Raw genomic sequence first — 25,731 nt, 5'->3', positions numbered from 1 at the left:
AAAGCAATATAAGAAGTTTTCAAAGCACACATGAGACTGAAATGGTATAGGTAGCTGAGTGCAGACTAGTGAACCCAGATATGCTATCTTCTGTACCAAAATTAAAAATGTCGAGTTAGCTTCCTTAGTTCAGCCTCTTGGCTGCTTTATAAACTTGAATGGCTCCATATCCCCTTCCATAGGAAATTCAAGTTTCGCTTTGATTTTTACTGCTCTCTGCTTCATGCCCCATTCAACCTTTCTCAACATAGTTCCCCCATGGACTTCTTTCCCTGACCAGCCCCTGCTCCAAGCTTGTACGTCCTGCTTGTGAGCCGTCCTTAGCTGGACACACTGTGTCCTCACCTCTTACCCAAACTAGAGAAGACGTGAAGTGCTGACTGTGAGAAGGGAGCCCCACCCACGGCCGGTCCTCGCCTATCTTCCTCTTCTCTGAATTCCCGAAACACTGAGAATTGTCATCACACGGTCCACACCATCTGCCACAGGTCCATGTAATCTTTTTTCTCTAAAGACTTTCCAATTCAATAGAAGATAGGAACCACATTTTCCATCTGCTTCAAGGTTCTCGAAGCACCTGACACTCAGTAAAATTGAATGCATAAAACCCGATTATACGTGTCTATCTTAGTTGTTAAATAGTCATGTGTGTGCGCTCATATATATGTTAATTCGCAAAGCTAACATCAGACACTGCAACTGCATTTTCTTCTCAAAGTTACCATGAAAACCCTCTACTTTGTATAGACCCGTCTGTTTTTCTAATAGCAATAGAGGATGATATGTTAGAAATATATCTGAAGGACACAGAGCAAAGCCCTAGAGTGCTTCTTCAAACACCTGTGTTACCCTCCAACAAATCACTTAACCTCTCTGACCCTCAACTTTTTTCATCTACAAAATGGGGAGGGACTTCCCTGGTGGTGCAGTGGTTGAGAATCGCCCACCAATGCAGGGGACATGGGTTCAAGCCTTAGTCTGGGAAGATCCCACATGCCACAGAGCAACTAAGTCCATACGCCACAACTACTGAGCCTGCACTCTAGAACCCGCGAGCCACACCTACTGAAGCCCACGTACCACAACTACTGAGACCACGAGCCACAACTACTGAAGCCTGTGTGCCTAGAGCCCGGGCTCTGCAACAAGAGAAGCCACCACATTGAGAAGCCCGCACACCAGAACGAAGAGTTGCCCCCACTCACCACAACTAGAGAAAGCCCGTGCACAGCAACGAAGAACGAATGCAGAAAAAAAAAAAAAAAAAATTAATAAATAAATTAAATAAAAAATGGAGATATACCCACTTTACAAAACTGTGATGAGAATTAAATAGTAATGGCTACAAAATTCTCGGTGTACTTTTTGGCACATGATAAAATCTCAAAATATGTTAGTCAGTTGAGAAGTTTAACTACCAATTAGATGGGAGACGGGGTGCTGAGCGTGAGGAAGAAATGAAGACTCAGGAATCAGTGGTCTGAGCCTGTGTACTAGACATCAAATGGGTAAGGCAGAAAGAAGAATCCAGCTCAGTTAGGTCAAGAGGGAATCTGGTGGCACTAAGTTAGGACAGGGTAATGAGATGTATCGTATGGATATGAACATAAAGCCAAAGAGATCACAAGGTCTTCTGGGCTACAGACTTGAAGAACTTGGTACAGTGTGTCAAACACAAAAGTTTCATGATCGAGTCTGTGAATGCTTTCAAAAGCATGGGAAACTTTAAAAATAAATCAACATGTTATACGCAAGGGTACTTCTCTATACTTTCAACCTTTCCAATTTCCCTAGATTTGCAACCCTATACACAAATTACTATTAGTAAAACTCACGTGTGTGTTTACACTGACAACTGATTTCAGTAAGCATCTGTTGTCTGTCAAGCACTGTGCAGCAAAGTCTGATAGTGATGGTGCACGAAGAAAATAACAGACTTTGTCCTTCAGGATCTCATAGTTTAAGGATAAAGAGGGTTGTCTGAATAATACAACACAGACCCGGAGAATGTGGGTAATAGAAGAAGTGCAAAATACAATGGGAGCTTAGGGGCGACTCATTCTATTGATAATTAGGACGAAGAAAATCAAGAAAACATCATATAGCATGGGAAATCTTAACTGATATCTTAGAGAGGCAGAGGAAAGGGCTTTGGGGGCTGAAGGAAGTGTCGGGTATGGTAAGTAATCCTGGGTCAGTGCACCGACAACCCAGGGAGAGACTGTGCTCGGAAGAAGTGTGGAGTCTCTAACTGTGGAGGACGTGCTGGATTAAGGAGACAGATTTATTCTGAATCCAGTGGGGAGCTTTCAGGGGTTCCTAAACAGAAGAGTGATGTCCTGATTTGAGAGCAGATACGAGCAAGTCATACTGGCAACAGGAAAGAATGGAGCTAGGGAAATGAGATGTGAGATTTTTACAACTGTATACAGGTGGGTAGGTGGTATGTGACCGAGGGAAAGGAGAGGAGGAAGCTGTGAAAGATCCCGAAAGAATTTTACAGGATTTGATACGGTGTCGGGTACAAAGGAAAAAAATTCAAGATGCCCGAGGTTCTGAATTAGAATGACTGTGGCTACTACCTTCTACAGAGGGAAGGAACGTGGGAAGAGGACCAGTTTTCAGGGAAGGCTAAAGAAAAGTAATTCTGATTGGGAAACGTTGAAGGCAAATAGAAGGGAACCACCGGCCCAGGGTTTGTGCAGGGCTGTCCTTGTGCCTGACCTGGCAGCGTCCCCTTCCACGGGTAGCCCCACCTGAGATGGAGTAGGAGGCACCCGGGGGGCATGCACGAGATGTTTAGCCTGGTCCGCAGTTCTATGTAAGAACTGTGGCTCTGAAGAAAGCTAACCGCTAGAATCAAAGATCTGGGTTTCCTCACAACACGACTCTACGGAGGAAGCAAGTTAAGGAAGTAGAGAAGAGAATGGAGAGTAGATTCAAGGATAATTCAAAGCCTTTTTTAAAAAAAATTTAATTTACTTATTTTTGGCTGCGTCGGGTCTTCATTGCTGCACGCGGGCTTTCTCTAGTTGCGGCGAGCGGGGGCTACTCTTCGTTGTGGTGCGCGGGCTTCTCACTGCAGTGGCTTCTCTTGTTGCGGAGCACGGGCTCTAGGCACGCGGGCTTCAGTAGCTGTGGCATGCAGGCTCAGTAGTTGTGGCTCGTGGGCTCAGTAGTTGTGGCACGTGAGCTCAGTAGTTGTGGCACGTGGGCTCAGTAGTCGTGGCTCGAGGGCTCTAGAGTGCAGGCTCAGTAGTTGTGGCACATGGGCTTATTTGCTCCGAGACATGTGGGCTCTTCCCGGACCAGGGCTCGAACCCGTTTCTCCTGCATTGACAGGTGGATGCCTAACCACTGCGCCACCAGGGAAGTCCTCGAAGCCTTTTTTAATTGAAAAAGAAATCTGTCTTCTTGTGAACTCCGACTCCTGGATCTTCACTGAAGCATGTCGAAGAGGGCGTCCTGGACTTTGTTTCTTGGCACCCGCTCCACTTCCACCCTGAAGCGTGGGGACTAGCAGGCTGAAAACTACATTTGCGCAAACTGTGCTTCATCCCAGCTTTGCCAGCGGTGGGGGGGGTGGGGTCGGGCGTCATCTTGCCTCGCGTGGCTGCAGGGGTGTCCGCAGCTCAGGGCAGACACCTTTCTCCCCACAGTGCCAGCTGGGGCGGGTGCCCTGGGGCTTTGCGTGATGCCACCTTCTCCCTTTGCTCTTCTGGGCTTTATAACACTTTTTGTCAACAATTCCCTGTGCTAAATCCTCTGCTGTTTAAGATGCCTGGGGTGGTCTTGCATATGGAGACGGACTGATACTTACCCTGGATAACACGTAGGGAAGACGTAAGGCTAGATATGACCTTAGCAACGCTTCACAGTTGACTGTACAGAGGACGGGAGCAATTGTTTCCATTTTAAAAAGAAAAGTAACACCCTAAACCAATGTAACCAGATTCCAAGTTTCCTTATACTGGCTATGAAACACCAAGTCATTTCAATGAATTCCCTTCAGAACAAACTGATTTAATGGAGTGAAAATGGAAAGGTTCCAGAAGTTCCTTTTAGTAAAGGGTAAAAAATACTAACAAACAGAAACCTCAGTTAAATAGAGTCGAGATACCAGAATGGGGAAGCTCACATGCCCTGTGATCATAGCAGAGCCCAACAGGAAAGAGACAGACCCCTCTCACCTGCTGGCCAGGCCTCAGCCAATGGACAGCCATGGACTTCTTGTTTACTATAACCCTCCCAACTTCCTTGTGTCCTCTATAAAAATGTTCTCCTTCCCTTGATGTGAGGGACTTGTACTGGCTCGCCATGGTTGCAGACCCCAGACTGCAATTCTCTGCTGATCCTGAATAAACCCATTTTTGCTGGGGACAATCTGGCCATCTGTTTGTTTCAGGTCAACAAAAGAAACTTAGAAGAGAGCCAGGATGCACCACAGAAGAGATCACTGCATTTTCTTGCCTCAGACCAAGACCCAGACTAAGTTGGGTGACTCCCAGACACGCTGGCTACATAACTGTTGAGTTGGACAACATAGGCCCAAAGGGGTAACAGTAACCAAACATGCAATAGTTATTAATTAAAAGAGTGACTATTGTAATTAAAATTACCCACCATATAGAGCATTAGCCATGTGTCTAGCACTATACATAGCACTTAACATATTTATTTAATCCTCAAAATATCCTATGAGGCTGGTGCAATTATTATCCCCACTTTATCCCCAGATGAAGAAACCAAGGTTTAGAGAAATTAAGTGATTTGCCCAAGGTCACACAAGTAGTAGTGATAGAACGTGAATAATTTGTAATTTTAGAGAATGTACACTTTCTAAAGGAAGAAGGAACATGGAGAAAAACAAAGCCTGATGGACTGGATAAACTGGCCTCAAATTATCATTAAATCAAGACTAAGGCATTCTACTTTCCAATTTCGGGGTGTAAAGAAATGTTTTTTGAGAGAGCTCTTCAAAGCTCGAATGCTATGTGAATTGTACAAAATATACAAAATTGCCTCTAACCAAAAATGTCAAGAATCTGCTATTTTAGAATAATCAATGTTATTTCCTCTCCGATTGTCCTGGAAGAACTCTCTAAGGCAACATTTCAAGGACAAAGAGATTGTTCCTGAATGTGGCTGGAGAAAAGCCATCAACTGCAGGAGGAAGGGAAGTATAGCGTTCTTTCCCCGAAGAAAAAGAAGCACTAAAATCTTCGTAGGCTGTGCTATCCATTATGAGAGGTGCTGACAGGACATACAGATGGAGTCTAGAGAGGAAAAGGGGCCGAAGCTAAGGTGACCTAATTCTGTGACGGCTTTATGGACTGAACACTGCCATTCAGAGATTCAAAGTCAGTTTCATTCTCACTCATACAGTGAATATAACGAGATATCCCCAAACAGGTATTTACTTGAGTGTGTGTTGTCACAGGTGAGAGCGTGGTTATCTGAGCGGGTTGAGAAGAGCCGAGTGACGTGACAGGAAAGTGGAAACTGAGTAGCAAAGAATACATGAGTAATAAGAGAGAATCAGTGGCTATTTCAGAGCATCAGGAAGCCAGAATAACATTGACTTATTATAGCCTTTTCTAGTTTGCAAAATACTTTAATTCCACTTGATCCTCATTTATGAGCTATATCTTATGATTTTTCTGAGAATTACAGGTGATGAAAATGAGCTTCACAGCAGCTACAAGGTTTCCCAGGGTCTCAGAGCTTTTGACCCCTGAGGCTGGGACCCCCTAACCCCAGAGCTGATACTTTCTGTCCTCTGAAGCCATGCCTGTCAATGTAAATGAAGAATCTGAGAAGAAATCACGTTGCTTGATGAGACGTGGGTGCAAAGCAACGTGAACACATCAGGACCTTTAACAAGTGTTCTGAATACTGGGAAGAAGAGGTGAAGCATAAGAAATGGCCAGGTACCTTACTACTGACAGTCCGGCTCCTATGTAATTGAGCAGTGGTTTTGACACCTCTTCTGCATCCATTCCAAACCAGCCAAACCTGGCAATGGAAAGAGTCATATCAACGTAGATATTGTGAACATGTGTTCGTCACAGGGTTTAAGGCCGTGGACTCGGGGTCAGATTCCTGGACTGAAATCCTAGGTCCCTCACCTACTACCTGTGACTTGGATAAGTTAACTACCTTTATTGTGCCTCAATTTCCCATGTTTAAAACTGGGACAATTATACCTATAATTACACCCCACGTACAGGTTTCTTAAGATCGAATGAGCTAGTATATGTAAAAATACTTGTCTAAAAGAAAAGTCCCTTTCTCATTAAGACTAAGGAAGAAGGAAGAAAAAATAGGTTAAGTGGATGACCGAATGCTGATGAGTTGGTTGCTACTTTGTGTCATACTTGAAACAGACTTCAACAGCTGCTTGGTTAGAGATCCCTGCTCTTTGGCATCCCTTTACATTCTTTTCCTTTTTTCCATGCCTTGACGTCGTATTGATCATCGCGGACAATCACTGTGAACCACCCAGGGCCAGAGAAAGGGGGCAAGGACAGGAAAAAGGAAATAGCACTTGTAAAAAGCAGGGCGCGGATGAGGAAAGGACAGGAAAGAATGCACTGGAAGTTAGTTGGCTGTAGGTTGGCTGTAGGCTGTTAGTTGGCTCTAGGTGGCTGTAGGTTGCTGTAGTGTTTCGAGCGGGAAGAGGGGCCCGGAAAGCAAGGTTAGAGTAAAAGCCCCCTTTCTATTTATTTTCCCAAACTCAACTTGAATGTTCATCTTAATGCTGACTGAGGGTGGTGCAGCCCAAAAGGATCTTCTCAGATGAGGCTGTTCCCAGGCTGCAGCGGACAACAGGGCAGCTTCCGCCAGATATAGCGAAAGAGCACTTGACATGTGGCCACTGCAGCGGAGGAATTCTATGCTTAACTTTATCACATTTAAATTAATTTAAATTTAAATACACATGGCCACATGTGGCTTGCGGTGACCCTATCTGGACAGCTCAGCTCTAGAGCTGCAGGTTGGCAAAGTTTCCCTTAAAGGGCCACAGGGTAAATATTTTAGGCTTTGCGGGCTGGGTGGCCTCTTGCAACTACTCACCTCTACCATTATAGGGAACAAGCAGTCACAGACACTCCTTAAACGGATGTGTTTGGCTGTGTTCCAATATCACTTTATTTACAAAAATGGCTGGGAAGCTGGACCAGGGTTTGCTGACACTGGCTCAGACCCAAGACGGAAGAATACGGGCTTTAGAACCAGCGGGTCTGCGTTTGAATCTGGCTGATCAGCTCTGCGAACTTCAGCAAGTTCCTCACCTTCTTTGTGTGTCAGTTCTCTTATAAGATAGCACGTACCTCATATAGTTGTGAAAATGAGATGGGAATAATGTATATAATATGTCCAGCAAATTGCCACACAGAGAAAGGGAACGTAAATATCAGTGTCCTTTCTCTCTCCCTACTTTGTTCCCTAGAGACAATTCTTTACTTTATCTTGATCAGAGTGTTAGATCACTTCTTTAGAACTTAAGGGAAATAGTAATTCAAGGTAGCATATGTCATGCGTATGCCTTACCAGTGGTGACCTCTGTGAGGGTAGGAACCAAGCATTATTCCTCTCAGCTAGTCCCATCCCTAGCACTGGCCTTACACAGAGTGTGAGTGCACAGAATCGTAGTTGAAACACTTCTCTTTGTGTTACCTTGAGCTTGCCCAGCCGGTTAAGGCATTAAATGATCCCCAGATTAAGATTCCAAGGCCCAAACCAATGGTTTTGATAATTGGGACAACAGCAATGTTTCCTGTAGATGAAATATACAGAAGAAAGGTGTTATGTCCAATACAGAAAACAAGTGTATCAATTGAATTAATTTTTATTTTAATTTCCACTGAAGCTCCTGGGAGGGTTCCCTTTTCTCCACATCTTCGCCAGCATTTATTGTTTGCAGGTTTTTTGATGATGGCCATTCTGACCGGTGTGAGGTGATACCTCATTGTAGTTTTGATTTGCATTTACAATAGCCATGGAAGCAACCTAAATGTCCATCAGCAGAGGAGTGGATGAAAAAGCTGTAGTACGTATATACAACGGAATATTACTCAGCCATAAAAAGGAATGAAATAATGCCATTTGCACCAATGTGGATGGGCCTAGAGATGATCATACTAAGTGAAGTACGTCAGACAAAGACAAATATCATATGATATTGCTTACATGTGGAATCTAAAAGAAGGCTACAAATAAACTTATCTGCAAAACAGAAATAGAGTTACATATGTAGAAAATAAATTTATGGTTATCAGGGGTTAAGGGGGGTGGAGGGATAAATTGGAAGATTGAGATTGACACATACACACTACTATATATAAAATAGATAACTAATAAGGACCTACTGTAGAGCACAGGGAACTCTACTCAATACTCTTTAATGACCTATATGGGAACAGAATGTTAAAAAAGAGTGGTTATATGTATATGTATAACTGATTCACTTTGCTGTACAGCAGAAACTAACACAACATTGTAAATCAACTACACCCCAATAAAAATTTAAAAAAATAAAACAAAATAAAGATTTAATAAAAATGAAAAAAAAAGCTTATGGGATTTGGACAAACTTAGCAAAGCGCAATTCATCATTTTAAAAATAAAACAGCCACATGTTTTGGCATTTAAACGCATCATTATGACTGTTAAAAGAGCCAGGCTTAGGGCAAAATCCTACAGAGAAAATGTTGAATTAGCTCCTTGCCTAATTGCACCAAGGCTCTTCTTCCTTAGCGTAGGTCTCTGTTTTATGTCTTTTTGCAGAAGCTTGTCAATGATAAAATCAGTAGTGACCATCCCCTACGACTCGAACCAGGGCCAACCACTGGCAGATGTCCCTGTCCCAGTATGGCCCCAGACTTTGCTTTCCCACGTTCACCAGCTTGTCTTCTGGATTCCAGTACCCAGTGCTTCGTGCTCAGGACTAAGTTCATGGTTGGTTTTTCCAGTTCGTGATTGGCTGTCTGGTCTCAGTCAATCTCCTCTGGAAAGGTTCCCTCTCTTGGTTTCCAAGATCCCTTCATCTCCCAGTTCCCTCCTGTTTCTCTCTTTCTCATCACACCTTCCGGATTTAGACGCCCCCTGAATATCTTCCCTAGAACACACCCCTCCTCTTGCTACATTCTTCTTTGGGTACTTGACTAGTTTCATGGTTTCAGCTATCAGCTAGAGTCACACACTCCCAGTGCTAGCCTGGACCTTCTCCAGAGTTTTAGTGCCAGTAAGAAATTTCCAGGGCTTCCCTGGTGGCTCAGTGGTTAGGAGTCCGCCTGCCGATGCAGGTTACACAGGTTCGAGCCGTGCTCCGGGAAGATCCCACATGCCACAGAGCAACTAAGCCCGTGCACCACAACTACTGAGCCTGCGCTCTGGAGCCCGTGAGCCACAGCTACTGAGCCCACGTGGCACAACTACTGAAGCCCACACGCCTAGAGCCCGTGCTCCACAATAAGAGAAGCCACCGCAATGAGAAGCCCGCGCACCGCAACGAAGAGTAGCCCCCGCTCGCCGCAACTAGAGAAAGCCCGCACGCACCAACGATGACCCAACACAGCCAAAAATAGATAGATAAATAAATTTATAAAAAGAAAAAAAAAAAAGAAATTTCCAACACCAGGAACTTTCAGCTCAAAAGGTCCCAGCTGAACTCACTATTTTCCCTTTCGGACACGTTCTTTTCCTGGTTTTCCTCATCCAAGTCAATGACACCATCACTCTCCTAATCCCTTAGGAGAAAATCCCTACATCACCATCGGGTCCTCCCTTTCCTCCGCTCCCCACATCCAATCAGCTACTGTAACCTACAGCAATGCCCGTCTGCAGCAGTTCTCGTGCTAGACTCTAACCCGCCGACTCCCAGGGGGACCTGCTGGGTGAATATAGATACTATGGTGGTCGTCAAGATCTGCAGGGTGAATGGTTGCTTTCTCTGTTCCCTCTCCCATGAGACATGACAATCAAACGCCTACTAAGGTATAAGTGAGCTATAATCATTACAACTCTAGTGGAAACTTGAAAGTTAACTCTTCTGTCCTCCAACTCATCATCTTCACTAAATCACTTAATTCTGTGGAGATTCAAATTAAGTAGTTACCCAATACATTTTTAACGTTTAAAATGTTATTTGCTTTTAATCAAATTGCCTCTAGAGAGCCTTGATACTTGGGATTGTCTTTGCTAAAGAGAAGAAAACTGTCCTGGGGTGTATTTATATTAATAGAAGAAAAACATCCCTGATTGGCCAAGCAAAGGTGTAAGTTCTAGTCATATAACTTCAGGCAACAGTGAGAAGGCAACAGAGGGAAGATTTTTGTTTGCTTTTGTCTCCCTGCCAGTGTTTTTGAAATGATAATGTGTCCGTGTTTGTCTACTTTTAGGGACAAGTCCTAAAAATGGTAGTAGTAGAAACGACTGTTTAATAAATATTTTCTGACAAACATAATGGGAAAGAAAGAAAGACCAGAGCACTTAAACTAATACATGAGTTATGCTTGAAGAGATAGCGAGTGAAACATTTTTCCTATAGTAATTTTATATAATTATATATATAATATATAGTAACAATTTTACGATCACAACTATCTACCAGGAATTAAGAAAGAAATCATTAAAAGGAAAGAGTCAGGAAATGTACCAAAAATATTTATGGAGCAGATAAATGAAAGAAACTAAATTGTTCATTTAGTTTCCTTCTATTATGAACCAGATTGATTATGAACATAGCATAAAATGATTAAAGAATAAATTATATCAAATATTACCTGTTGCCCAAATGCAGCCCCCAACCATTGCAAAAGGCCAAAACTTAGGGCAATGTAATATCAGATTGACCACCAAGGCAACCAACCATATGGCAGCACAAAGTACCCACTGGAGAAACATTCCTGGAAAAAACAAAAAAAATTGGTGTCATTGGTTCAAACTGATCGAAGGAAATTAGTGCCCTTAGGAATATCAATGAATTATTACAGTAATGGTCACAATTTATTGCATGCCTATATGCCAGGCACTTTACATGTTTATTATATTTCTTGTAACTACTATGCATCATAATTAACCCTAATTCAGACAGAAAGTGCATCTGAGATGGAGCAACTTGTCCAAACAGCTAACAGTTTGTAAAACTGGAATTGGAACGTAACTTGACTCCAAAGCTTGCTCTGCACTGTGCGTTCCTGCTTAACGGGGGTCAAAAGTTTTCTACCAAAGAATGTTGGCAAGACCAAAACTATATATTTTTATTCAGATGCTATACTTAGTGCCATTCCTCACGAAAGACATGGCATTAAGAACTTCACAACACCATGATAGCCAGTTAAACCTTTGGGGATCATTCGCGCCACTTTGGGATAAACATAAAGTCCTTTAGGGCCATACGTAGGTCTCATGCACTTGGAGTTGAGTGTCTGCAATGAGTCAGACATTCCAGACCTGAGAATTAGCCTTCTAGGTCAGGGCTACTCCCCTTCCTATGCTCTGGGCTGCCATCTGCCAGTTACCTGAAGGTCACATGGTGATATGAGGTGTATCTGTACTTTTCTGAGGCTTAGGAAGAGGGTTTAGGGATTTAAAGGATACAGAAAACATTGACATTGGAAAAACTACTAAGGTAGTTATAACTCAGGGTAGCACTTTTGACTCTATTGGAAAATTTTGCCTATTTCTATTCAAACTCACAGTGGAGGAGAGAAAAAAAAGGCTGTTAACCTCTAAGACAAAAAAAGTAAGAACACAGAGATGAAAGGGAACTTCACTTTACAAATGAGAAACTGAGAACAAAAGAGTGGGTAAGGTTTGTCTGGGATCACATAGTTCTTGTAGAAATCCCAAAAGTTAGGTCCTCTACCCCTTAGTATGTTTTTTGTTATTTTTTTTAGTATTTTTTTCACTCCTGTTCTAACTCCAAAGGGAAGAAGAAAGGCTCTGGAGGGAAAAGATTTGTAACTCTATTGTCTGAGTGGTATAAAGACATAAGAAAAAAGCCTGAGATAAAGTTGAAAAAAAAAAGACATAAATTGGAGTGAAAATACAATGCTTCCCATCAGGCTTTCACCATCACATCCCCAATTCCTCCTCCTGGCTTTAACAGGAAAGGCAGGTAGATAAAAACAACTACTGCTTCTCCTTCCCTAAAAATCACATTACAGTCAGCTCTACCGTAACGTGACATGTGTGTTCCTGAACGTCACCGTACTGTGTAAAATCATGTGATAAAACCTGCAGAGCTTAGGGGGAAAAAATGGGGCTAAGGACACAACAGTCAGAAACTTCATCAACAACTTATTAAGAAAAGATAGGAGCCTAAAAAAATGGTAGTGCAGTTTTACACTGGTTAAGTGGTTAAGACATTCACAAATGCTGCAATAAATATGGAACTTTACCTTAAAAAAGATCTGAAGTTGGCTTATGCAAATGGATGTCAGAAGCGTTGTAGCTTGTGAATTATTGGGAAGGTGGCGAATGAGGGTTTGAACACCAGATGTGTATGCGTGTGGTGCAGCAGACCTGGTGGTTGTGTGAAGGGGGGTGTGTGAGCATATTTTGTGCATTACTTTGCATCTTTGTTCATCTGGGTTTAGTTTTCTGTGTTCACCTAATGCTCATCAGAGTCAAAATTGCTCATAGGCAAACACCAATTTCGTGTTATGTGCAAATTGTTTTCTATTATATCAATTGTGTTGGCAATTTGTGTTTGCAAGACAAGTGTTATCAGTAGAGCTAACTTCCTTCTTTTCTAAACATAACAGAGATGGCTAAAAGGCTTTCCCCATCCTAGCTTTAGGATGAAACACAATCTTAAGGTTGTCCTATACTGACTAGAGCAGTCAGATAACCTGGCATGGGCATTGTCAAACGATTTTTTTTAAGCTCTATTCATTTGGCTTCAGGTACAGCAAAATTGATTTTTATAGCCATCATTTAAAAAAGACCGAAAAAGTGAACTTCACATTTAAAATTAATTTAAGACTAACAATGAAGGAAACATAACTACCATCGCCAGTCTCATATTTTTTAAGTGGTACAAAGTTTGAGCCAAACAAAAGGATGGCTACGATAGAGGAGATGAAGCCAGTGGTGAGGTCTGTTCCATTACTGCTCATGGCTCTGGTCCTGCCCCAGAGCAAGCTGGTTCACCTTCCACTTGATGTACTTGTCAAGAGCTTCTGAAATAAAAGGAATAAAAATGAAACAATTAAAAAGGTGTGAATCTTTGAGCAAACTGTGGTCAATACATGATACTTATGGAGTATTTCAAAAGTATGGTAAGAGTCCTTCTTCCAGATAAAAAGTTAGGACATTATGAAATTATGTATCACATTCACACCCCATGTTCATTCATTTTTTCATTTATTTTGTCAACAAATATTTTTTGATCACTGACCTACAAAACAAAAAAAAAAACAAGCAAAATTTGTCTTCAGAGCTTGACAACCTAACTTCTTCCAAGACCTGGATACCATTTGTATGATATTGTAAAGAAATTCTTCTGTACGGGTAGATTGTATAATGAAGATTTGTGGACCAGGATCCTGTTCAGTTTAATTGGTTGTTGTGACAAGTAAATGACAGAGCACGGGTGAAGACTTTGAGAACTGTCAGTGCCTTCTGAGCACAAGCTGTTCTACTATTTAACACGAGCTTAAGGGCACATTTAAGTTGTACTGTTGCTACATACTCAGGATCCCCTGGAGGTAAAGGCACTTTTCTTCAACAGTAGCACCACCACGGTGTGTATTAGTTTAAATAGTTCATGAAATTATATTTGTGACTTTTAAAAAAACTGAACAGATAGAAGAATCTCCTAAAGATCTCTTTAACAATCTCTTGAAGGTGGCCAAGATGGTGGAGAAGGAAGACCGAGAGCCTACCTCCTTCCCAAACCACAGCTATTTACAAAGAAACTATCAATGAAAATGACCTGAAGGCTAGTGGAAAAGATCTTCTACAACTAAAGATATAAAGAAGGAACCACAAGGGGATGGGAGGAGGGGTGAAGACACAGTAGAGTCGAGACTGACACCCATGGGTAGGTGACCACAAACAGTAGGATAATCACAATTGCAGAGATTTCCCCAAGGAGCGAGGGGTCTAAGCCCCACATTGGGCTCCCCAGACCGGGGATCCCGCACAGAGAAGATGAGTCCCCAGAACGTCTAGCTTTGAAGGCCAGTGAGACTTGCATTTGGGAAAATCAGAGGTCTGTAGGAAACAGAGCCTCTGCTCTTAGAGGGCGCACACAAAATCTCACACCCTCCAAGACGCAGGGCAGAGGCAGTAATATGAAAGGAGCCTGGGTCAGACCTCTTGCTGAGGTTGGAGAGTTGCCTGGAGAGGCGGGAGGCAAGCAGTTCTCACCCTGGGGTCACAGATGTTGGCAACAGCCATTTTCAGGAGCTCATGCTGCCACTAGGGCACTGGTGCTAGCAAGCACCAGTTTGAAGCCCTCCCACTAGCTTATTAGCACTGGAATCTGGCCTCACCCAAAGGCCAGTTGTCACCAGTCCTGTGATGCCCGAGGCTAAGCAGCCAGCAACTTAGAGACTAGCCCAACCCACTAGCAAGCCAGCAGAAGCCGTAGGTACTGCAGAAACTGGTCCTGCGTATCAGCAGGCCAAGACTAGCTCCAGGACCCCTGGCTTGCAGCTAGCCACCCCAGGACTTGATTCTGCATTAGGGGGTCATGGAGCTAGTGTTAGACCACTAGTACAGCATGTGAGATTTTGCATTCTCTCTTTAAGGGTGGAGTCTCTGTTCCTACACTGGGCTTGCCTAGACACATGACCCCCTGGTGCACTTCAGCCAGCTGCATCAGGAGCTGACCTCACCAACCAGTGAGTGGGCACCAGCCTTGGGACAACATGGTCCCCATAGCCAGTCATCGTGGGACTTGGCCCCTTCCACCAGTGGCCAGCAGCCTCTGCACTATAGGCAGGGCCTGACAATCAACTGGGCTGGAATCCAACTTGGGAAGAAAGAAGTAAAACTGTCACTGTTTGCAGATGCCATGATACTACATATAGAAAATCCTAAAAATGAATCAAAAACTCATTAGAACTAGTAAATGAATTCAGTGAAGTTGCAGGATACAAAATTAATATACAAAATCTGTTGTGTTTCTGTACACTAAGAATGAACTATAGAGAGAGAAATTAATAAAACAATCCCATTTACAATAGTATCAAAAAGAATGAAATATCTAGGAATAAATCTATCCAAGGAAGTAAAAGACCTGAACTTGGAAAACTCTAAGACCCTGATGAAATTGAAGATGATACAAACAAGTGGAAAAATGTACCATGCTCATAGATCAAAAGAATTAATATCGTTAAAATGACCATACTACCCAAGGCAATCTACAGATTTCCTGCAATTCCCATCAAAACAGCAATGGTATTTTTCACAGAACTAGAACAAATAATTCTAAAATCTGTATGGAAACTCAAAAGACCCCAAAGAGACAAAACAATCTTGAGAAAGAAGAAAAAAGCTTGAGTTATCATGCCCGCTGATTTCATACTTCTAAGCTACAGTAATCAAAACAATATGGTACTGGCACAAAAACAGAAACATAGATCAATGGAAAACAATAGAGAGCCCGGAAATGAACCTACACACATATGGTTAATTAATCTACGACAAAGGAAGCAGGAATATACAGTGGGGAAAATAAAGCCTCTTTGATAAAAGGTGTTGGGTAAACTGGACAGCTACATGAAAAAGAGTCAAACTGGACTGCTTTCTCATACTATGTACAAAAATAAACTCACAATGGATTAAGGACTTAAATGTGAGGCCTGAAACCATAAAGTTCCTAGAAGAAAACATAGGCAGTTCACTCTTTGACACTGGCCTTAGCAATATTTTTTTGACTCTGTCTCTCCAGACAAGGGAAACAAAAGCAAAAATAAACAAATGGAGGACTTCCCTGGTGGCGCAGTGGTTAAGAATCCGCCTGCTAATGCAGGGGACACTGGTTCGAGCCCTGGTCTGGGAAGATCCCACATGCCGCAGAGCAACTAAGCCCGTGCGCCACAACTACTGAGTCTCTGCTCTAGAGCCCGCAAGCCACAACTACTGAGCCCGTGTGCCACAACTAGTGAAGCCCACACACCTAGAGCCCGTGCTCCATAACAAGAGAAACCACCGCAATGAGAAGCCTGCACTCCACAACGAAGAGTAGCCCTTGCTCACCGCAACAAGAGAAAGCCCGTGTACAGCAACGAAGACCCAACGCAGCCAAAAATAAATAGATAAATAAATAAACAAATCTTTAAAAAACAAAAACAAATGGGACTACTCTAACGAAAAAGCTTTTGCACAGCATGTGAGCTACCAATCAAATAAAAAGACTGCCTACTAGATCAGAGAGGATATTTGCAAATGATATACCTCATAATAGGTTAATATCCAAAATATACAAAGGCTCATAAAACTCAATATCAAAAAACAAATAACCTAATTAAAAAATGGGCAGAGGATATGAATAGACATTTTTCCAAAGAAGACACACCCTTGGCCAACAGATACATGAAAAGATTCTCAACAGCACTAATCATCAGAGAAATGCAAATTAAACCACAATGATATATCACCTCACACCTGTCAGAATAGCCATCATCAAAAAGTCTACAAATCACAAATGCTGGAGAGGGTGTGGAGAAAGGGAACCCTCCTACACAGTTGGTGCAAATGTAAATTGGTGCAGCCACTATGGAGAACAGTATGGAGGGTCCTCACAAAGACTAAAAATAGAACTGCCATACCATCCATAAAATCCACTTCTTGGTATCATTCTGAAGAAATACTAAAACACATTCAAAATGATATATGCACACCTCTATTCATTACAGCATTATTTACAACAGTCAAGATATGGAAGCATCCTAAGTGCCCAGCAACAGATGAATGGATAAAGAAGATGTGATTTTATATATATATACACACATACATACATACACACACACACACACACAACATGGAATATTACTCAGCCATAAAAATAAGGAAATCTTGCCATTTGTGAAAACATGGATGGACCTAGAAGGTATTATGCTAAGTGATATAAATCATATGGAGAAAAATAAATACCATATGATTTCACTAATATGTGGACTCTGAAAAACAAAACAAAGGAACAAACATAACAAAGAACAGACTCATAGATACAGAGAACAAATAGGTGGTCACCAGAGGGGAGCAGGGTCGGGGGGTGAGTGAAATAGGTGAGGGAGTTTAGAGGGACAAATTTCCAGTTACAAAATAAATGAGTCCTAGGGATAAAGATGAAATGTACAGCATGGGGAAAGTTGTTAATTAGACTGTAATAACTTTGTATGGTGACAGGTGGTAACTAGACATTGTAGGGTTCCTTTTGTAATGCACAGGAATATCGAGTCACTGTATTGCGCACCTGGAAATAACAGAGGGATGTAGGTCAACTATACCTCAACTGAAAAAATAAAATAGGTAGACACTGGGAGGAAATGTGTCAAATAGCTAAAATAGTTATCTCTGGAGGGTGGGGATTATGGGAGATTGCAAATTTTTACGTTATGCTTTTATGTGTTTCTGGTAGTCTGCAGTGAACATGTACTGCTCGTAATGTGAAAACAAAGCAATAAATGTTATTAACAATGAAATGAAAAAAACATATCTGTGAAATCCCTTCCAGATTAAGGCTCTTGCAAAATACCTTCAGGACTCCCCGATAGGGTCAGCAGCTGTGTCTCGCGCGATACTCTCAACCAGCCAGCAGGCCAAAGGCGAGCAGCTGGTCAGGTATTTGTGTAATCCGGTAGCCACTGCTCGCATATGGGTAACTAAACTTTCATTAAAAGTTAGCAAAAGAAAACTCAGTTCCTTAGCTAAGTTAACTACATTTCAAGTGCTCAATGGCCACATATAATCAGCAGCTACCATACTGGACAGAGCAGATTATACATAGGACACGCCTATCATTGCAGAAAATTCTACTGGACAACACTGCTAAGCTTATTAAAAAGTTCTAGTTTCCTAAAGGACGAAAACCCAAATAGCTAAGAACCAGACATTTTTCATAAGATAACATTTGGGAAGAGGTATTGAACATAATTCACTTTTTTAGTTGTACAAGCTACATGAGAAAACAAATAACATAGTCATTTTTAACACAGGAGGTCACCAGTCATGCCACAATACCATTTTGAAATCATTTTGCACACTGACCTTTTGATTCAGTCACTTCTCTATATAAATCTTCTGGAATGGAATTTAAAATAATCCAGTGGTGTTTTTTCCCCCCAATTTAATATTATAGTGATAACCTCTAGTGGATATGTATTGAACAAAGTACATCTGAAATTACCTTTCCTTATTATTTTATTTTACAATGATACATTTTTACATTTAAGGTGTTTCATTTTTTTTTCACGTATTGTTCCTTATGTGTTTTTTGCAGAGAATTATCAAATATACAACTACCTACAATATATCTTCCTTGGTATTATTAAACATAGTTTAACCCCAAACAGGAATAACTTCAAACTGATAATAAATTTTAGCAAAATGATATCTAATTAAAATTTTGTGTTTTCTTAAAATAAAACAAAATGCTGTTAAGACAATATCCTCCATGAGACCGTAGTTGAGGAAGAGATGCTAAGACATTTAAACACTGACACAGTAACACTACTTCAATAAAAATAATAATAGTCTTACTATTAGGTGCAAAGAAAGTTTCAGCCCTGTGGCTTCCATCAATGGCTTACATGGGTTTTGCTCAAGGGTCAAGTCGGTGGATTGTTGCTAAAATGCCAGAGCTGCAATAGGTCAGAGGAGCAGGAGGTATCCAGGAAGGATATCACAGGACTAAGGACACATGATTAAGTTCAGCTAAGAAACTAATTCTGTTTCCATTTTAACTAAAATCAGCTAAGCGGAAAAAAACCCTTTATAAGCACATTGCGAAGAGAATGCCTAACCCTTAAAAAACAGCAACATGGGCAAAACGATGTCTCTAGTGAAGAATATTGACAGCCCGAAACCTCCAGGTTTCCTTGAAAGAATAATCTGGTGCGCGCGTTATAATCGCAGCGCACACACTGCACTTTGACTGCTGAGTGAACATTAACCAGTGTGGCTTAGTTATTACCTGCAGATAAATGAAGTTTATTGCATGCCCCTCTGGTACATTTCAGAAAGCATGGGGTCTAGTTTCATTGTGGGTTGGCAATGTTTACTATCTTTAAGGAAGAATCTACTTCATTCTAAATCAATGAAGTTCTGTGGAAAGGAAAACAATATCACTCTAGCGCACACTAGACCCAGTTTTTAAAAATGCAAACCTGTTGAGCTAACAGGGCTCAAACTACTTTTGAATAATATTTAAATGAACTTAATATACTTTAGACTAAAGTAGTTTTCACATGTTTAAGTATATGCTGATATATTGTTAAACTATATTCATTTATTTTTGTTCTAGTACTTTTGTTTCATTGAATAGTACCTCTCCCTTAAATCTCTCGTAGTAATTTAAACTTTTTCCTGTAACCCTCTCTACGGAGACCTTTCTGTGAGCATTTAGTACGTGCTGATCAATATTGCTTACTCCACCTAAGATTCGGTTTCAGTTTCATGATAATTTCCTCAAATCCCCTGGCAAGCTCCTCCAGTGTCTTGGCTAAAATTTTTTTTTTTTTTTCAATCAGGAGCACGTTTTGAAAAATCATCAGACACTCCCCTTGCAAAGCTGCTAGAGTTTCCTTGAGTTGCGGTCCTCGCCGCGCCCGGGGCCGGGGCTGAAATTCCCTGGGCTCCGCACCCGCGCAGCCGCCTCCCCCGCGCCGGCGCCCAGCCTGCACCCGCCCGATTCCCTCTGCGCCCCGCACCCGGCCAGCCTGGGCTTCCTGCGGGACCCTCACCCGTGCACCTGCAGGAGGGGAGGGCGGGACGCCGGCACCCACGTGCCCGCGCTAGTCCGGGCGCCGTTCCTTACCGCCGAGACGGTGACCGACGCACCTGGCGGGGGGGGCGGGGGGAGGAGGGGGGAGGGCTTAGCAAAGGAGACCCGGGACCTGCCCGGAGCGGCAGGTTGGAAAACACCTTCTTCCAGCTGCTGGGCAGCGCGCGGTCATGTGACTCCATGTGAAGTCACCAGGCCCTCTGTCAATCAACCAGCAAACTAGAGAGGATTTGTGCATTTTCAGAGATGATTGCTTAGGGAGCTCTGAGCGCGTCACCCTCTTCCAGATGTCCCAGAGCTTGGTATGATTTGTACCGTCTATGGATAAAAGGACAAGGAATTTCACACAGTCGTTAGAGATTATCTAAAGCTGAATTTTTTGTTCATGGAACGTCAAGAAATTCATCCGAACCACTAATGTCACTTATTATCTCTTGCGACATCACAAGATTTCACTTGTAATCACTAGCCCTTTATAAACGCCCCCAGACCATTTATCTGTATATTTATCTGTCTATTCTGAGGGTCGAGGCAGAACAGATCTTCTAGACGCTCCAGCCTGACTGCCCGTAACAGTCCCCAGGGAAGAGTTTCCGTCTTGTTTCGTTTCTTAAATACTAATACCTGAACCCCACACCAGACCAGTCGAAATGGACTCTCTAGGGGTGTGGCTGGGCACTGTTCTCTTTTAAAACCTCCTCCAGGTGAGTCTAATGTGAAGCGAGGATTGAGAATCCCATTCTAGACCAACAGTTGTGACATTTTACTGCTGGTAAGAATTGCCTGGAGAATGGATCAAGAAGCAGATTCCTGACATCTTGGTTTAGATTTTGAGAAACTTTGCTCTAGTCCTCCTCCACCATCTGATATGTGGCCACTAGCAGTTTATAGCTATTTAAATTTAAATTGGGATTAAAAATTCAGTAGTTCACTCGTACTTTTCAAGTGCTCAGCAATCACTTGCAGACGATAGAACATCTGGATCCTGCAGGAAGGTCTAGTGGATAGCAGCATCCTAGACTTTCAGCCCTGGGGGTGCAGCTGTGACTTATGCAGAGTCCACCCTCATGAAGATTCCAGAATAGCAAGGGACAAAGATATGAACACGTAGGTTCAGAAAGAGGAAGTGCTGGGTTCTGTCCTGTCTAAGGGTTCAAGGAAGGCCTCTCTGAGGAAGTGATTTTGCACACGGAGACATTTCAGTGGTTGGTAATGGTTGCGGAGTTACCGCGAGAAAACACAAGGACAATCCAAAGGCAAAGGAAATCCTGGAAGGAAGTCCTGCTTTAAATATTATTCATATTCATAAGCTATAGTGTATTTAAGCAGGTGGGAAGGTAAAGTGTCATGTCATTTAAAGAATTAAAGAAGCTAAGGCTTTTCACTTAAGGGAGAGGCTTAATTTAGCAGTTCAGAAAAATTGTAAAGAAATAACTTCCTCTTTCACATATCCATACCCACAGACCCACAGATACACACATATACAAACTCTCTCTTCCAAAAATATGGAGCCTAAATACAACCTAGCACTGCTTTATTGAGTGATTGTAAGAGACCTCAATGAATGATTATGTGGTTAGTTCTTGCTCCAGATTCATACTGAGAAACTGAGCCTCCCACTGTTGTGAATTCCCTAAAATCTAAATGGGAGCTGGGGTCTGAGCCAGGCTTGAGGACGTTTATTATGGAATATCCCAGGGCAGGGCTTTCTATATCAGGCCACAGAGCCAACTGAAATGTGGACGATCCTCTCTTACATGAAAGTTTTCCTTTCACACTGTTTCAGGTGCATTAATGACTGAACATACACGTCTGTGTTGGAGGAGTCTTGGCAGGGTCTGGAAGATGTGGGTTAGGCTTCACCTACTGGTCCTTCGTCTTTGGGAAAGTTACTTAATCTCCTTCAGCCTCAGTTTTCTTGTAGGTTAAATGCCAATGATAAGATCTATGTACCTTGTGAAATAAAAATTTGTATTTAATGGCAAGACAAGAAAAATTTAAACATAAAAGAGCCTTCTCTGACCTTTGGCCCCCTCTCTCCCAGCACTGTTCATTGTGTATCTGCATTATGCATCCACCAGACCTCCCCCATTTGTAGGAATACCTGCTCAACCACAACAAGCAACATTCTCCCAACATTAACAAGACAACTCCTTAAGAGACAACATTCCTTCCTGATCTTGTAGGGGATCACAGGACCCACCGCGATGCTGATTAGATCTGGATCATGTGAACTGCCAGTAATATGTCACGGGATGTACAGCCCTCTGTCTGAAAAAACTTATATAACTGTGCCTTGACTTCTAATGGGCACAATAGTTCTTAGAGCTTTCTGAGATGCTCTTCCTGAGTTATAATCCTCAAAACTGTCTTGAATAAAATTTTCCATTTCTTTCTTAGATCGACTAATTTTTCATTGGCACCCTTTCATGTCATCAAAAGATATAATGGATATAAAATATTATTATTAGGACTTCAGGTTTCCACTCTGATGCATGAAGATCTTGGAAACTGTCACTGCTGCCATCACAACAAGAAAAAAGCTGAACCAACCAAAAATCAACAATTCTTCTTACATCTACCAGAGAATTCGGGACAAATCACCTCCCTGAAAACTGAAGAAATAGGTGAATGCAGACAATCCCAGCTGACTAGGAACAAGAACCAGTAGTGGGTGGGGACACTTAAGCAGTAATCTGCGAATAGCCGGAGGCTGAGTGTGGACTGAATTGAGAATGGAAAACTCTGAGGGTGCAGGACCCAGCCTTAGGGGAGCACCCGCGCTTTCAAGAGTGTTACCTTCAGGAGCCCCACACGGCTCTCCTGTGAAGATCATAGAAAAATTCTCTCTTGCCTCTGGCAAGGGGAGGGAAAAAGCAATCATTTTGAACCCAAAGCTTCCTTTTCCTGAAACAAAGGCTAGCCCTCAAGGGAAACGTCAATATCAGAGCTCCATCTGACCTCCAGGGAGAACAATTAGATAACTTGTGCCTCTTCTAGCCTGTCTCACACGAGGGAAAAAAGAACTGCTGGTTCCCACGTGGACATTTGAAGGCGCTGGAAATTGTCACGCCTGTCTTCACAACAAGAAAAAAGCTGAACAACAATTCTGAAGGTCATAGCCTGGGGATTCCTGCCGGATAAAGGGGGAGATTTAATCATAAGATTATAGAATGCCTCTCCTTCCCAATACCTTACGATCTATTAAAAGTTCTCCAGTACAGTAACAGTGGATTACAACTGAGAGAGCTGCAGGACACAGACACCATTCAGAGAGGAGTTTCTAAGTAAACCCAAAGACACGAGAGCAGACAGAACAAAGGATGTTAAAGGAAAGTGAAACCTCTCACACAGCAAACAGTAAACACAGCGCGACTCCTGGCCTTGTTAACATAAAAGCTCACACTAAAGACCTGCTTACCTCAGTTCCTATTATCTGATACATCGTGTGCATCTTGTAAAGAATTAGAATGCTTGCTAAAAGGCAGGAAAAAAACACCATCTGAAGAGATAAAGCAAGCATCAGAACCAGACTGATATGGTAGAGGTTTGGGAATGGTCAGACTGGGAATTTAAAGTACTTAAAATAATTGACGTGATAAAAGCTCTACTCAAGAAAGTTTACACCTTGCAAGAACAGATGTGTAAGATAAGCAGAGAGGAAAACTCTTAGAATCAGAAGAAGCTGCTGGAAAACAAAAACAATACAAAATGAAGAACGCTTTTCACAGCTGAAAAATCACCCATGAGCTTGAAGATATGTCAATAGAAACATCTCAGATTTAAGTGTAAAGGGAAAAAAGATTTTTCTTTGAAAAAGGAACAATATTCGAGAACTATGAAAAAATTACAAAAAAAGTGTAAAATATAAGTAATAGGAATACCAGACAGTAAAGAGAGGAAGGGAAGAATTATTTGAAGTAATAGTGGCTGAGAATTTTCCAGAATTGATGGCAGATACCAAACCGGAGACTCAAGAAGCTCAGAAAACACCAAACAGGATAAATACAAAAATATCTACATGTAGGTGTATCATATTCAAGTTGTAGAATATCAGACAAAATATATATATATATTGAAAGAAGCTGGAAGAAAAAATATACCTTACCTATGGCAAACCAAGAATAGAATTACATCAGACTTCTCTCTTCAGAAACCATGCAAACAAGAAGAGTGGAATGAAGTATTTATAGTGCTGAAAGAAAAATCCACCAATGTAGAATTCTGTATCCAGTGTAATTATCCTTTGAAAGTGGAGAGGAAATAGACTTTCTCAGACAACAAAAACTGAGGAAATTTTTCATGAGTAGACCTGCCTTGGAAGAAATGTCAAAAGAAGTTCTTCACAGAGAAGAAAAATGATATAGTCAGAAACTTGGATCTACATGAAGAAAGGAAGAATGTGAGAAAAGGAATAAATGAAAGTAAAAATAAGACCTTATTTTTTATTCTTAATTCATCTGACAGATAACTTCAAAATAATAATAGCAACAATAAGTTGGGTGGTTATAGCTTATGGGTAAGTGAAATGAATGACACAGCAATGTTATAAGGGACAGGAGGGAGGAACTGGGCATAGTTTATTATAAAGAACCTGCATTACCTGTGAAGAGGTATAGTGTTATTTGAAAGTGGATTTAGAATAGTTATAAATGTTTACTGCATATTCTAGGGCAACCCTTAAAATCTTTTAAAAAGTATAATTAATAGGCTAAGAGAGGAGAGAAAATAGAATCATATAAATCCCTGATTAAAACCAGAAAAAGGGAGGGAAGACAAAAAAAGAAAACAAAGCAGAAGGGCAACAAATAGAAAAAAAGTGTATGGTACATATTAATCCACCTCTATCAATAATCACTTTAAATGTGAATTGTCTAAATACACCAATTAAAAGATAAAGACTGCAGAGTGAATAAAATATAGGACCCAATTACATGTTGTTTACAAGAAACCCACTTTAATTATAAAGACGCAGATTAAAAATGGAGAAAGATACACAGTGCTAACACTAATTAGAAGAAAGCTGGAATGGCTTTAATGTGAATTGTCTAAATACACCAATTAAAAGATAAAGACTGCAGAGTGAATAAAATATAGGACCCAATTACATGTTGTTTACAAGAAACCCACTTTAATTATAAAGACGCAGATTAAAAATGGAGAAAGATACACAGTGCTAACCCTAATTAGAAGAAAGCTGGAATGGCCATTTTAATTCAGACAGAGCCGACTTCAGAACAAGGAAATTTTCAGGGATACATAATGATAAAGGGTCAACTCACCAAGAAGACACGACGATCCTGTGTCTGAACCTCACAACCGAGCATCAAAGTACATGAGGCAAAACCAGATAAAACTGCAGGGAGAAAGAGACATAAATGCACTATTACACTTGCACTTTCAGCACCCCTCTTCTATTGATAATGGACAGATCCAGCAGGCATGAAATCAGTGAGGATATAGTTGAATTGAATAGTGCCATTATCATCTGGATCTAAAAGACAGTTGTGTATTTCATCCAATCACAAGAGACAACACATAAAACACTAACCTCACATAGAAGCTCAGTAAGCTCAAATAAAACGTTAACCAGAATAGGCTACATTCTAGGCTGTACAACACATCTTAACACATTTAAAAGAATATGTGTCACACAAAGTATGCTCTCAGACCACAATGAAATTAAACTAGAAATAAATAACAGAAAGATAGCTGGAAAATCCCCCAATATTGGAAATTACACAACACGCCTCTAAATAACTAAG

At 41.5% G+C, this 25,731-nt stretch overlaps 1 protein-coding gene across 5 annotated transcripts in view; it reads right to left on the bottom strand.

Moving 5' to 3' along the window:
* The window catches only part of TMEM144 (transmembrane protein 144), a 47,370-nt gene extending 21,903 nt beyond the window's left edge, over window positions 1-25,467 (bottom strand). For 2 of the 5 annotated variants that reach the window (XM_067035434.1, XM_067035433.1), the window contains exons 1-5: window positions 25,249-25,437; window positions 13,019-13,190; window positions 10,788-10,910; window positions 7,681-7,780; window positions 5,935-6,015 (exon numbers count right to left, since the gene is read on the bottom strand). In XM_067035434.1, coding sequence (XP_066891535.1) covers window positions 5,935-6,015; window positions 7,681-7,780; window positions 10,788-10,910; window positions 13,019-13,127 — 413 coding nt within the window. In that variant the 5' untranslated portion in view covers window positions 13,128-13,190; window positions 25,249-25,437. Of the gene's footprint in view, window positions 1-5,934; window positions 6,016-7,680; window positions 7,781-10,787; window positions 10,911-13,018; window positions 13,191-19,925; window positions 20,141-25,248 lie in introns of those variants that run through there. The other 3 variants (XM_059066827.2, XM_067035435.1, XM_067035432.1) reach the window with 3 other exon arrangements.
* Between the last annotated feature and the right edge of the window lie 264 nt (window positions 25,468-25,731).

Source organism: Kogia breviceps, chromosome 6 (assembly GCF_026419965.1).
Source record: "Kogia breviceps isolate mKogBre1 chromosome 6, mKogBre1 haplotype 1, whole genome shotgun sequence".
Classification (NCBI taxonomy): domain Eukaryota; kingdom Metazoa; phylum Chordata; class Mammalia; order Artiodactyla; family Physeteridae; genus Kogia; species Kogia breviceps.
The sequence above is the reverse complement of the archived record's forward strand: the minus strand, read 5'-3'. Positions and strand labels throughout refer to the sequence as shown.